At 37.4% G+C, this 14,343-nt stretch overlaps 1 protein-coding gene and 1 pseudogene across 6 annotated transcripts in view; one reads left to right on the top strand and one right to left on the bottom strand.

Moving 5' to 3' along the window:
* Window positions 1–2,057: 2,057 nt before the first annotated feature.
* Window positions 2,058–4,835, top strand: LOC112652457 (archaemetzincin-2-like; annotated as a pseudogene).
* Window positions 4,836–12,102: 7,267 nt separating this feature from the next.
* SAP130 (Sin3A associated protein 130) overlaps window positions 12,103–14,343 on the bottom strand; it is an 83,568-nt gene continuing 81,327 nt past the window's right edge. For all 6 annotated transcript variants that reach the window (XM_025435949.3, XM_025435947.3, XM_025435948.3 and 3 more), the window contains 2 exons: window positions 13,526–13,639; window positions 12,103–13,038 (listed from right to left, as the gene is read on the bottom strand). In XM_025435949.3, the coding sequence (XP_025291734.1) occupies window positions 12,880–13,038; window positions 13,526–13,639 (273 nt within the window). In that variant the 3' untranslated portion in view covers window positions 12,103–12,879. The remainder of the gene's footprint in view (window positions 13,039–13,525; window positions 13,640–14,343) is intronic.

The following is a 14,343-nucleotide window of genomic DNA, read 5'->3' as shown; positions in this document are numbered from 1 at the left end:
GGATCCCTATTTATTTATTTTTTAAAGATTTATTTATTTATTTGAATTGGGGAGGGGAGGGTCAAAGGGAGAGGGAGAGAATCTGAAACAGACTCCCTGCTGAGTGCAGAGCCCAGTGCAGGGCTGAATCTCACCACCCTGAGATCATGATCTGAGCCGAAATCAAAAGTTGGATGCTTCACCAGCTGAGCCACCCAGATATCCCAAAAGTTGGTTCTTTAAAAATATAAATCAGATTGATAAAACTCTAAGTAGGCTAGCCAAGGGAAAAATTGAAATCACGAATAACTATTTATTTTATTTTTTATTTTATTTTTTTTACGAATAACTATTATCAGAAATTAAAGAGGGACATTAAACTATCAACATTACATAACTCATAAAGAATCATAAGGGAATACTAGAAATAACTTTAAGCCAAAAAATTAAATAACTTAGGTGAAATGGATGAATTCTTAGAAAGACACAAACCATCAACACTCAAAAAGAAACAGATCTGAATAGATCTATAGTAAGTAAGCAATTTGAGATAACAATAAAAAGACTTCCCACAAAGAAAATCCCAAGATCAGATGACTTGACTGGTGAATTCTAACAAATGTTAAAGGAAGAATTAATATAAATCCTTTACAAACTCTTCCAAAAGTTAGGGGAGCAAAGAATGCTTCCAGGCTCGTATTACCCTGATGCCAAAAAGAAAAAAGGTACCACACACACACACACACACACACACACACACACACACACAAAATACAGAGCAGTATCTTTCATGGCTATATACTAAAACAAACAAACAAACCTAAAAACAAAAAACAACCAGATGGATGAATAAGGAAAAAGAGAATGTGAACACTACAAATTGATTAGACCTAACAGACAGATACAGAACACTTAGCAACATGAGAATACACATCTTTCTCAAGTACATATGGAACATTCTCCAGAATAGACCATATATTAGATCACAAAACAAGTTTCAATAAACTTAGGTAGATTCAAAACATACACAATATCTTTTTCTCTTTTTAAATTTTCCTTTTAATTTTTAAAAAAGATTTTATATACTTATTCATGAGAGAGAGAGATAGAGAGATAGAGGGGGGAGGGCAGAGACACAGGCAGAGGGTGAAGCAGGTTCCTTGCAGGGAGTCCAATGTGGGACTTGATCCAAGGACCCCAGGATCATGCCCTGAGCTGAAGGCAGATGTTCAACCAACAAGTCACCCAGGCACCCTCCCCCTTTATAAAATATTTATTTATTTTTAGAGAGAGAGTGTGTGAGAGAGCATGAATGGGGCGAGGGGTAGAGGCAGAAGGAGAGGGAGAAAATCTCAAGCGGACACTGAGCTAAGCTTGAGCCAGACACAGGGCTTGATCCCACAACCCTGAAATTACGACCTGAGCTGAAATCAAGAGTTGGATGCTTACCTGAGTCACCCAGGTGTCTCCAAAGTATCTTTTTCAATCACAACAGAATGAAACTGGAAATGGGTAACAGAAAGAAAACTGCACAATTTACAAATATGGGAATTAAACACTCTTAACCACCCAAAAGAAGAAATAACAAGGGAAATTAGAAATTACCTTGAGATAAATGAAGATATAGCAGAACTTAAGGAATGCCGCAAAAGCAGTGCGCAGAGGGAAATTTATAGCTGTAAATGTATATGTTGGAAAAGGAATATCTCAAATCAGTAACCTTTATTGTACATCTTAAGGAGCTAGAAAAAGAAAAGCAAACTAAACCCAAAGCTAGAAGAAGGAAATAACAGTAGAAAAGAGAGAAATAATATAGAGGATAGAAAATCAATGAAATTAAAAGTTGGTTTTTTGAAAAGATCAACAAAATTGACAAACCTTTGTCTAGATTGAGTCAGAATAAAAGATTCAAATCACTAAAATCAGAAATGAATGTAGGGACATTACTATCAATTTTACAGAAGTAAAAAGGATAGTCTACCAAAACTAATTAATGCAAGAAGAAATGGCGGTGTGCAAGGGTTGCCATGGGAGTGGGTAGTATCGAGGCCTGTTGGAGGAGAAGGCACCTACACAACTATGGGCCTAGGTATAGACAGTCCTGTCCTTCTAAGGTGAAAACTTCAGTTGGAACCTTTGTGTGTAAAGATGGAAACAGTGTGGTCCTTTGAACAGATGCTAAAAATAGCTCTCATCTCAAAGAACCTAGTACCTGTGTATGAGAACTTGGATGCTGGGGAACAGCATTTGGTGAATGAATCCTTCCAGCCAGTGCTCTCTTTGGACTCCTCACCTTGCATTTGTAATCAGATTGGGTCACCTTCCATCATGAGGCTCCTGCCAAATTTGAACAGTTTTTCAAGGATCCTTATAGAAAGACACATTCCCCAAATAAATGTGGTATTTATACACAGTCCATTGGTATATACTGGATCTTCAGGAAACACTAGAATTACTAGTGAACAATATATTAAATGGCTCAAGGTTTACTATGGAGCAATTTTCTATGGCTTCACAGTAAAACTCCTAGAGTCACCTCCTGTTCCTGAACTAAGTGTTCCTTTAGAGTCAATGATAATGTACAAAATCCACAAATGTATGCAGGGCACATCCTGGAGGTTTTTTTAAAAAGAAACCTGAAGATACATTCTGTTGTGGGGATATAACGATTGATCTTTTCCCTTTGGAGAGGCCTCTTTGACAGATGGTGTGGAAATATTCAGCTTTGCCAGGTATGACAGTGATTTTTTATAGCTCATGAGATGAAAAGCAAACAGGCTCCAGAAAACATCTTCCAGTGACCATTCAATTTCTGATAACTATTCTATCCCTAAAATGTCTAGTATTTCACTGTTTCAATCTTTAAAGACTTTAGCCAATGAGATTAAGCACATTAAGACTGCAACACTGCCAGGGGCTTATATATCTAATTATGAGGCTCCAAACACTTAGAAAAAGCCAACTACTGCCTTATAAACCTTTGCCCCATCAATTTACACAAGTTGCAGTGTGCTGGTGTCAACATATTGTAGAAAGATGTAAAGTGCTGGTGAGGTGGATTGATGGTGATCTACTGACATACCTGGATTCACTCTAAAACATAGTCAAGAGGATAATGTGAATTTGCCAAAGCTTGTGGAAACCTTTAAGGAATGGAAAGAGGAGGTAATAAAATGCCTTGCAGTCCTCTAAAACTAAGGACCTTCAAATAGGAGTAATTACAACCAAACACTTGCACATAAATAGAAACTCTGAATAGACTTATGCTATAGACTGGAGGTTTCTGACTCCTTAAAATTCATATGTTAAAATATTAACCCCTAATGTGATGGTAATTGGAAGTGGGGCATTTGGGAGGTGATTAGATCATTAGGGTGAACCCCATGAACAGGATTAGTGTCCTTATAAAAAGAGATACCAGAGAGCTTGCTTCCTCTGTCTCTCTGTTCTCTCCATGTGGGGATACAGCAAGAAGACCATCATTGGCAAACAAGGAAGAGTGGTCTCACCAGACATCAGATTTGCGAACACCTTGATTGGACTTCTCAGCCTCCAGAACTGTGAGAAATAAATGTTTGGTTAGGCCACCCACTCTGTAGTATTCTGGTACACTAGCCTGAACTAAGATAACCTGTAAGTTGTGAGATTGAATTGGTGATGATATATCTCACACAACAAAGAAAATCCTAGAATGAGATGGCTTCACTGGTGAATTCTACCAAATGTTGACATAAGAATCAATACCACTTATTTGCAAACTCTTTCAACCAACTAAAGAAGAGGGAATACTTTGAAACTCACTCTCTGGAGGCCAGCATTACCTGATACCAAAACTCTACAAAGGCAATACAAGGGAACAAACTACAAAATTTCTCTGAATAAAGACACAAATACTCAAGAAAATGCTAGCAAATCAAATTCAGCAGCATACAAAAAAGACCATCCCATGACCAAGTGGGATTTGTTCCTAAAATGCAAGGATGGTGTGACATATTAAAAAATAATCAATGCAGTAAATCACATTAATGAAAGGAATAAAATCAACAATCCTCAACTGATACAGAAAAAGCATTTGATAAAATTTAATATATAAAAACACTCAATAAACAACAATAGTTGGGAAATTCCTCAACATGACAAAAGCCGTGTGTAAAAACCCAACAGCTAATATCATACTCACTGATGAGAGTCTGAAAGCTTTCCTTTTAAGGTCAGGAATAAAACACGTCAGTGATGGCTCTCACCACTTCTATTCAAATAGTTCCAGAAGTTCAACCAGACCAATAAAGTAAGGAAAATAGGAAGGCATTCAAACTGGAAAGGAAGAAGTAAAGTTATCCCTGTACATTGATGACATGACTTTACATGTAGAAAAGCCTCATGATGCCACAAAAAACTGTTAGAGCTAATAAATGAATTCAGCAAACCAGCAACATAAAAAATCCACATGCAAAAATCACTTGTATATCTGTGCCCTTGCAATGAACAAATCATATGCAAATTTAAAAAATTCCAGGGTGCCTAGATGGCTCAGTCCATTGAGCATTTGACTGTTGATTTTGGCTCATGTCATGATCTCAGGGTCATGGGATTGAGCCCTATGTTGGGCTCCATGCTCAGTGGGGAGTCTCTTTGAGAGTCTCTCCCTCTCCTTCTGTCCCTTCTCCCACTCATGTGGGCATGTGTGCTCTCTCTTCAAATAAATAAATAAATCTTTAAAATCTCAAAAAACAATTCCATTTACAATAGCATCAAAAGAATAAAATACCTAGCAATGTAAAATGGTATAGTTGCTATGGAAAATAGTTTGGTAGTTCTCAGAAAGCTAAACACAGAATTACTATATGATTCAGAAATCCCACTCCTAAATATATAACTAAATCATTTTAGTTATATATCGATATATTTTAAGATATATCTTTTAGATATATATATCATTTAGATATATATAATCATTTTAGTTATATATATTCAAGTGCCTGACTTCATAGTCAGGCACTTGAACCTGTATGCCAATGTTTATTAAAACACTATTTACAATCCAAAAGGTGGAAACAATCCAAGTATCCATCAACAGGTAAAATAGATAAAATATGATATATACATATAACAGAATATTACTCAGCTATAAAAAGGAATGAAGTTTTGATGCATGCTACAACCTGATTGAACCCTGAAAAGCTTATGCTAAGTGAAATAATCCAGACACAAAGGACAAATATTGTATGAATCCATTTACATGAGGTACATAAAGTAGGCAAATCCATAGAGACTGTTTAGAGACCCCTGTTGGGGCAGGGGGAATGGTTACAAAGGGGTAATGAAAACATTTTGGAAACGGATGGTGGTGTTTACATAATGTTAGTGTAATTAGTGTCACTTAATTGTGTACTTAAAATGGTTAAAGTGGCAACTTTTATATTTATATATTGTTTACTGTAATTAAGAAATTAATAATGTAACATAAAAAACTACTGAAATGTATACTCTAAATGAGTCAACTATATGGTATGTGAATTATATTTCAGTCAAGCTGTTTCAAAATAAATAAAAACCATATTTAAAAAATCAGTTGTATCTGAGTTTAACAAATGAAAAACTTTGAATACTATAGAACATTGTTGAAAGAAATTAAATTAGAAATAAATAAATGGAAAGATAGTCCATGTTCACATATCGGAAAATTTAATACTAAGGTGGCAAAATTGCCAAATATATAGATTCAACATAATACCTATCAGAATCCCAGACAGACACTGCAGAAACTGACAGGCTGATTTTAACAATGACCTGGAAATTCAAAGGACCCAGGACAACCAGAACAATAGAATTTAGTTCAGGGGCACCTGGCTGGCTCAGTTCGTAAAGCATACAGCTGTTGATCTGGGGGTTTAAGTTTGAGCCCCACACTGTGTGTACAGATTACTTGAAAATAAAATATTCTAAAAAGTTGAGAGTTTAGAAGTAATTCTTCACATATATAACTAGCTTCGACAAATTGCCAAGACAATTCCATGGTGAAAGAAGTCTTTTCTACACATGGTAGTAGGAAGACTGGCAAGCCATAGGCAAAAGAATGAAGTTAGTCCCTCTACTTCACATTAGAGGCAAAAATTAATTCCAAATGGATTAAACTCCTAAATGAGAGTAATGGTTACAGGGAACAGGGCTTATTTGGGGGGGCAATGAAAATATTCTAAAATTGATTGTGGTGATGGATGCCCAACACTGTGAATATAGTAAAAGTCATTGGATTATATACTTCAAGCAGGTGAAGCATATGATACTCCAAATACCTTCAAGTAGGTATTTTATCTGAATTATGACTCAGATTTTTAGTAATCTCTACATCCAATATGGAGGTCTGAACTCATGACTCCAAGATCATGAGTTGAATACTCTTCCAACTGGGCCAGCAAGGCGCCTCTGTCTCAAATGTTTTTGTTTTTTTTTCTTAAGATTTAATTTATTTATTCACGAGACACACAGAGACAGAGGCAGAGACACCAGCAGAGGGAGAAGCAGGCTCACTGGGGAGCCTGATACAGGACTCGAATCTGTGACTCCAGGATCAGACTTTGAGCCAAAGGCAGCCCCTCAATCACTGAGCCACCCAGGTGTCTCTCAAATGTTTTAAAAAAATAAAAAGAAAGGTTATCACTACTGATCCTATGGACATGAAAAAGGTAATAAAGGAATGCTACAAAAAATTCCATGCCCACAAATTTATTAACTTAGACGAAACAGTAAAATTCCTTGAAGGAAATTGTCAAAACTCATACAAGGAGAAATACGTCTATATCTATTTTAAAAATTGAATCAATAACTGTTAATTTTCCAAAAAAGAGAGTACCAGATCCAGATGTTTTCATTGATGAATCTGACCAAACATTTAAGGAAGAAATTATACCTATTCTCTACAATCCCCTCCAGAAAACAGAAGCAGAGAGAACACTTCTTAGCTCATTCTATGATACCAGCATCATCCTGACCCTGATAAAAACCAGTACAAAAAATAAACCATAGACCACTATCTCTCATGAACAGAGATGCAACTAAACATCAGCAACTTGAAACTAACAATGTGTAAAAAGAACTATACACTATAACAAGTGGAATTTATTCCAGGTATGCTGGTTTGATTGGCTGGTTCAATAATTTAAAAATCAATTAATGTAATCTACTACATAAACATTTTTAAAAAAGAAAACTCATATGATCATATCAGTGATATAGAAAAACATGACAAAATCCACCATCCATTCTATGATGGAAAACTTGTGGAAAACTAGCAATAGAGGAGAACTTCCTCAACTTAATAAAGAACTTCTACAAAAGCCCCTACAGCTAACATTATACTTAATGGTGAGATATTGGAGACTTTATCCCTAAGATTGGAAATAAGGCAAGGATACTCCCTCTTACCACTCTTACTCAACATCTTACTGAAAGTCCTATCCAGTGCAATAAGATAAGGAAAAAGAAATAAAGCTTATACAGACTGGGAAAGAAGAGATAAAACTGTATTTGTTCAAAGAATGCATTGTTTATGTAGAAAGTCCCCCCAAATTGACAAAAGAACTTTTGTTAATAGTAGCAACATCACAGCATACAAGGTTAATAGTATATAAATGTTGACTGATTTCCTGTATACTACCAGTGAACAATTCAAAATTGATATTAAAAACACAGTACCATTTACAATAGCATACACACAAAATGAAATACATATAAATCTAATCAAATATGTACAAGATGTATATGAAGAAAATTACAAAATTCTTTTGAAAAAAATAAAATGCCTAAATAAATGGAGGTGTCCATATTTATGGACTAGAACACTTAACATTATTAAGAAGTCAACTCTTTCCCAACTCAATCTATAGTTTCTTTTTTAAAGATTTTTTTTTAAGATTTTATTTATTTATTCATGAGAGACACAGAGAGAGAGGGGCGGGGGCAGAGACACAGGCAGAGGGAGAAGCAGGCTCCATGCAGGGAGCCCGACGTGGGACTCGATCCTTGGCCTCCAGGATCAGGCCCTGGGCTGAAGGCAGCACTAAACCGCTGAGCCACCCAGGTGCCCTCTTTTTTTAAAGATTTTATTTATTTAATTGTGAGAGAGAGAGAGGGAGAAGAAATGGGTAGGAAATATCAGAAAGGGAGACAAAACATAAAGACTCCTAACTCTGGGAAACGAACTAGGGGTGGTGGAAGGGGAGGAGGGCGGGGGGTGGGGGTGAATGGGTGACTTGCACTTGAGGGGGGCACTTGATGGGATGAGCACTGGGTGTTATTCTGTATGTTGGCAAATTGAACACCAGTAAAAAATAAATTTATTATTAAAAGAGAGAGAGAGAGAAACAGACAGACAGACAGAGGCAGTGGGAGAAGCAGTCTCTAAGCACAGAGTCTGATGCAGGACTCAGTCCCGGAACTCCAGGATCACACCCCGAGCCGAAAGCAGATGCTCAACCGCTAAACCACCCAGGCGTCCCTGATCTATAGTTTCTATGTAATCCTAATCCAAATTCCAACAGCGTATTTCATAGCTATTAACAGATTCTAAAATTTATATGAAAAGACAAAAGACCCAGAATAGCTAACACAAAAGTGAAGAACAAAGTAATAGAGAACCCATACTGCTCAACTTCAAAGCTTACTATAAAGCTAGTGATTGAAACAGAGTGGTAGTGGTGAAAGAATAAACAAGTACATCGACAGGATAGAGAACCCAGAAATGATGCCACACAAATACAGTCAACTGATCTTTGACAAATGAAGCAAGAGTAATTTAATGGAGACAGTCTTTCAACAAATGATACTGGAATAATTGGAAGTATACACACACACACACACACACACACACACACACACACACACACACACAAACATGTACACAGACCTTACCACTGTCATAAAAAGTATCTCAAAATGGACCACAGACCTAAATGTAAAACACAAAAAACTATAAAACTTCTATAACAAAACATAAGAGAAAATCTAGATGACTCTGGGTTTGGTGATGAGTCTTTAGATATAACTCAAAAGCACAATCCATACACAAATAAGAAATTGATGTTGTACTTCATTAAAGTGGAAACTTCTGCTCTTCAAAAGGCACTAGTGAGTAAATGGAAAGATATGACGCAGACAGCAAGAAAGTATTTGCAAAATGCATATCTTTCTGAAAAAGGACTGGTATCCTAAGCATACAAAGAACTCTTAAAACTCAATCAGAAGACAACAATCTAATTAACATATGGGCAAAGATCTGAATAGATACCTCATCAAAAATGATATAAAGATGTTAAATGAGTATATGAAAAGTGCTTGGCATCGTGTCATTAGGGGACTGCAAATAAAAGTGAGATACTACTATATACCTATTAGAATGGCTAAAATCCAGAACATGAACAACACTAAACATTGGAGAAGATGTGGAGCAACTGTCATTCATTGTTGGTGGGAATGTAAAATGGTACAGCCACTTGGGAAGACAGTTCCGAAGTTTCTTACAAAACTAAACATAATTTTACCTTATGACCCAGCAATCACATTCCTCGGTTTTTACCCAACTGATTTGAAAACAAACAAAACTTGCATGCAAATTAATAGCACTCTATTCACAATGGTCAAAAACCAGAAGCAAGATGTCCTTCAGTAAGGAAATGAATAAACTTGCACATTCACATAGACTACCACTCAGCAGTAAAAAGGAACAATTTATGATACACATGATGAATGGATGAGCATCAAATTATGACACAAATAAGTACGTACTCTAATTCCATTTGTCTGAAGTTCACAAACAGAAAAACTAATCATGACAATGGACAGATCAGTGTTTACCTTGGTAGGGGTCAGAGGTGTGTGGACTACAAAGGAGCACTCTTTCTGGGGTTATGGTAATGTCACATCTATCTGTATTCGGATGTTAGCTAAGGGTGTACATATTTGTCAAAAAAGCATAAAACTATTAAGATTTGGGTATTTTGCTCTACATAATTATACCACAATAGAATTGGTTATTTGAAAAAAGTCAAGACAGTGGCCATTTTGGGGGAGGTAGAGATTAGTGGTTAGGATGGAGCAGTTGTGGGCTTCTGAGATGACACACAAAGTTCTATTTTTTACCCTGGGTAGTAATTTCATAGTTGTTCTTTAAAAAATTTATGAAGCTATACATTTGTTTCATGTAGTTTTCTATATCTGTGCTGTATTTTACAATATAAAAGTATAAAATATACATCCTTACAAAGGTGTCTATTTTTTCACAGGTTGGGTTGAACTATATAACCTTTAAATAACTTTTAAACTCTAAAATTGTGTGATTCTATATAATTACTGTGATAAAATACCATAAGGCATTTCCTATTTAATGAGATTCTGAAATATCCAGGTTTTTTAAAAAAAAGCATATGAAAGATTTTCTAGACAAAGCAGATGGGTTAAAACTCCCCCCTCCCCCCAGATTTATGTTTCTTTGATTTTCTACTGTAGAGAACAGAAGCCAAATCCAAGTCTTATCTCAAATATATTTCCAATTCCTCTAATCTTTAAGTTTGTGAATGATAGTTTTCTGGACCAAAAGCTACTTGGTCTCTGGACCATCTCCTGCTTATAATTCCCTGGAAAGCACAACTAATATCAGCAATTAAGATGTACAAACACATGTCCATATAAAGAACAGAAACGTACAGAACACTTGTATCTGTAATAACCAAAACCTGCTAACAACCCAAATGTCTTTCTACAGGTGAATGGATAAACCTGTAGAACATCCATGCAGTGGAGAGCTTGGTACTCAATAACAGAAAGTAATGAACTCTAAAACACGGATACATCTCAGGATAAATTTCCATTATGCTGAGTCACAGAAACCACAGTCTCTCCTTTAAAGAATACATTGTATGATTTCACTCATACAATTCCAAACAATGCAAACTAATCTAGTGATAGAAAGCAGAATAATGTTTATCTGAAGATGGGGAAGCAGGTAGGGGCAAGGAGAAGAAATCAGAGGCACAAGGAGAAACCACTGGGACTGATGGAGATGTCCACGCCCTGACTGTGGTGATGGTGAAATGGGCATGCATATGCATCGAATCTTATCATACTATATACTTTGAGATGTTTAGTTTATTGTAGGTTAATCCTCAATAAAGCTGTTTTTAAACAACACAGTGTATGCAGACAAGACTCTCCCAACTTCTGTTTAAGGCAAGGAAATACTGAAAATGCTATTGTTCTAAGCTACATTGAAAAGCTTCCTTTGACCAGGGTTATCTAAATTTTGTTTAAATTGCGGTGACTTTTAGAGAATACAGGTCAATAATGTGGGATCCCAAGTACCTGAATCATAGCCAGCACACCACATGAGATGACTGGGGCAGTAGTGTGCACAGGAAAAACGGAGGCAAAAGAACATTCTTCTAACAGTCTAGCACACTAGACTGGTGTTTAGCAAAAACAACCAATAACACCTTTTAAGGTTGGCTCTATATCTCAGTGAAACATTCTAGTGAAGCAGCCATGATTATTTCTAGGACCTCCTAGCCTAGGGCACACAGGGCAGAAGTCTGTTTCAGGTGAGTAAGAGCGCTGGTCCCTGAGACCTGGTCAGAACTGGCACAGACTCCTTGTCTTAAATCTACTCAGGTCAGAGCAAAGAGGAGAGCTCCAGGCAGAGTTGGCACCACAAGGTCTAAGGAAGAACATTCAGCTAGAAGGAGAAGGATGCCTGCTTATACTCAAAGGAAGCAAGCCTAGACTATACCATTTAGGTAGCTCAGAAGAAGCAAGTGTAACCTGGTGAAGAAATTCCACCCTCTGTGGCAGCTCCACCCCAACTCCTGCAGCCTTAATTGTCCTATAATTTGACCAATTTATAGCTGCAATGGGACAAAATAGTTTTATACTTAAGATAACCAAGAGCCAACAGACTTAACCATTGTGACAGCTTCAAAATACCAGGATAAATGGAACCCATTTATGTGGAATAACAAAACTTTAGCAGAGTAGACTCTCAACAATGTGTAAGAAATTACAGTAGGATATACACTCACATGGTGATCAGCACAGCACTGATTTGCTTTATAAAAAAGATGCAAACTGCTCATGTACAAAAACCTCTTTGAGTCCTTTATTAACATTTGGAGATGTGCGGTACATACAATTAACAGCATCACACAGCTACAGAAGTACAAATAACCAAGAACGTACTTCAGAACAAGGATCTCAGAGCAACTTCAGATGTTGCCTGCTCTGAACCTCCACAAAAACCCAACTCTGACACACGTGGGACAGACGATATAACAATTTCACTTTGAAATGGTTCTTTAAAAAAAAATGACAAGAATTAATAGTTCAAACCCTCTAGAGTGTGAGATGTGGCAAGTCTCTCGATGCCATGGCACTGCTGTAAAAGGCCAGCTCAGGCATTTGAAGGTCAGACAGAGTAAGAACCGGCTGGGATGAGGGGAAGAGGTTTGATGTTCAGTGTAGAGAGATAACAGATGGTCCAAGTGGATACTTTCAGTCCGGGCTCAGTATGGGTCCTGCAGGAATCCATCAGATAAATACAGTTTATAAACCAGAAGGCTGAAAACCACCAGCCATTCATTTGTGTCACTGATTCTAACTGGCAGACACTGATGCATCAGGAGTCATTTATGACACAGCGAGTTTAAGAGGGATACGCCTGAAAGAGAGAATGGAGTTCACTGCGCCAGAACAGCTCTGATCCGTTTGTGCCACTGGGTCCCTCTGCTTTCTTGTGTGAATTAAGGAACACTTCCTTTATTTCAATGTTCCATTTTGAGAATAACCAAAACCCTCCCCCCACCCCTACCATCATTCTTCATAAATTCTGTTTTCAAAGTCTTGATTCTTCTGGGTCTAGACTTTTTCCTTTCGCTTCAATTTCGACACCTTCTTGACAGTCCCGTTCTTGTTTAGAAGCTTCAGGACACGGTCTTTATGATCTAAAACCTTAAGCATGGAGTCTCTAGCCTCACTGATCTGGTCCATCACAAGTTTACACCGCTGCATATTTCCCTGCAACATAAAACATCATAACCAATCAGTAATCAGGAGACCACCAGGCTTTCAAAAAAACTTTTCACTTATAGAATGACACCATTTTGAGGCTTCCACATGGAAAAAATGTTTTGGTCTTTCTTAGTAATGCAAGCTAAAGTAGTTTGTTTTTTCTTTTAAATGATGTATTTATTTTAGAGAGCAAGTGTGCATGAGCTAGGGGGTGGGTGAGTGCGTGGGAGGAACAGAGGGAGAGGGAGAGAATTTTAAGCAGACTCCCTGCCCAATGCATGGGAGCCCAATGCAGGGCTCGATCCCATGACCTGAGATTGTGACCTGAGCCAAAACCAAGAATTAGATGTTCAACCGACTGAGCCACCCAGGCATCCCAAATAGTAGGTTTTTACTCAAGATGTTAGTGAAAGGGAGGGAAATGGGAGAAGTAAGACTGTACAGTGACAATCCCATAAACTGGATGATCAGAGGGAAAACGGCTAAGTCAAACCTGTATCAGTTCATTTATTCGGTGTAGATCATCATCAGTTGCTGCTTTTTTCTTTGGGATAATCCCTTCTTGTAGGTTGGTGAGTCTTTCATAAACATCATGTTCTAGATTTGTCTGCAACACATAAGAGGAAGGGTATGATGGCCTCAGAGATACTCTTCCTTGCTAACCTCAGGCAAATGCACCCATGTTGAATCACTCCTGTAAACTGGTATGAGGGCTGTTTGGGTGATAGAATCCCTTCTCCTGAGGACTAGGGCATTAATGTACAGCAAGGGAAATTATCAACAACGATTAATAGAACAATCTGTCATAATATAGGGTCCATCTTCAAGGATAACTTTTAAATACTTCCCTGAATTTATAACTGCTCTAAAAAATAAGTCTAAAGGTTTCATAGAAACATGCTTTTTCCAAGGTACAATAAGTAGCCATGGCACTACTTTTTTTTTCTTAGATACTCATAACAATGTTCTTCAGATCACTGCTACTCCAAAGATGGAAAAACTTCATGAGGTTGTTGTTTTGATTGCTCCCCCTTCACCTCCATGGTGAGGGAAGGATTCCTGCCCTAGGATTATGGAAACAGAAACACCCCCCCAACACTGGACACATGAGATCAATAGCAGTGTACTAGTCAATATAGTCACAGCCCAGGGGAGGAGGACACCACACAGCACGCAAGGCCATGCAGGGGCTGCACTCAGGAACAGAGTGAACAAGCAGGGGCTATAGGAGGCAGGTTTTGTAGTATTGGGAGGGAGAGGTGTCCCCTGGTTACCATGGGAATGTGACAGTTTATTTGAATAATATTGTAA

This window comes from Canis lupus, chromosome 19 (assembly GCF_003254725.2).
Source record: "Canis lupus dingo isolate Sandy chromosome 19, ASM325472v2, whole genome shotgun sequence".
NCBI classification, from domain to species: domain Eukaryota; kingdom Metazoa; phylum Chordata; class Mammalia; order Carnivora; family Canidae; genus Canis; species Canis lupus.
This window is presented reverse-complemented; position numbering and strand designations above follow the sequence as displayed.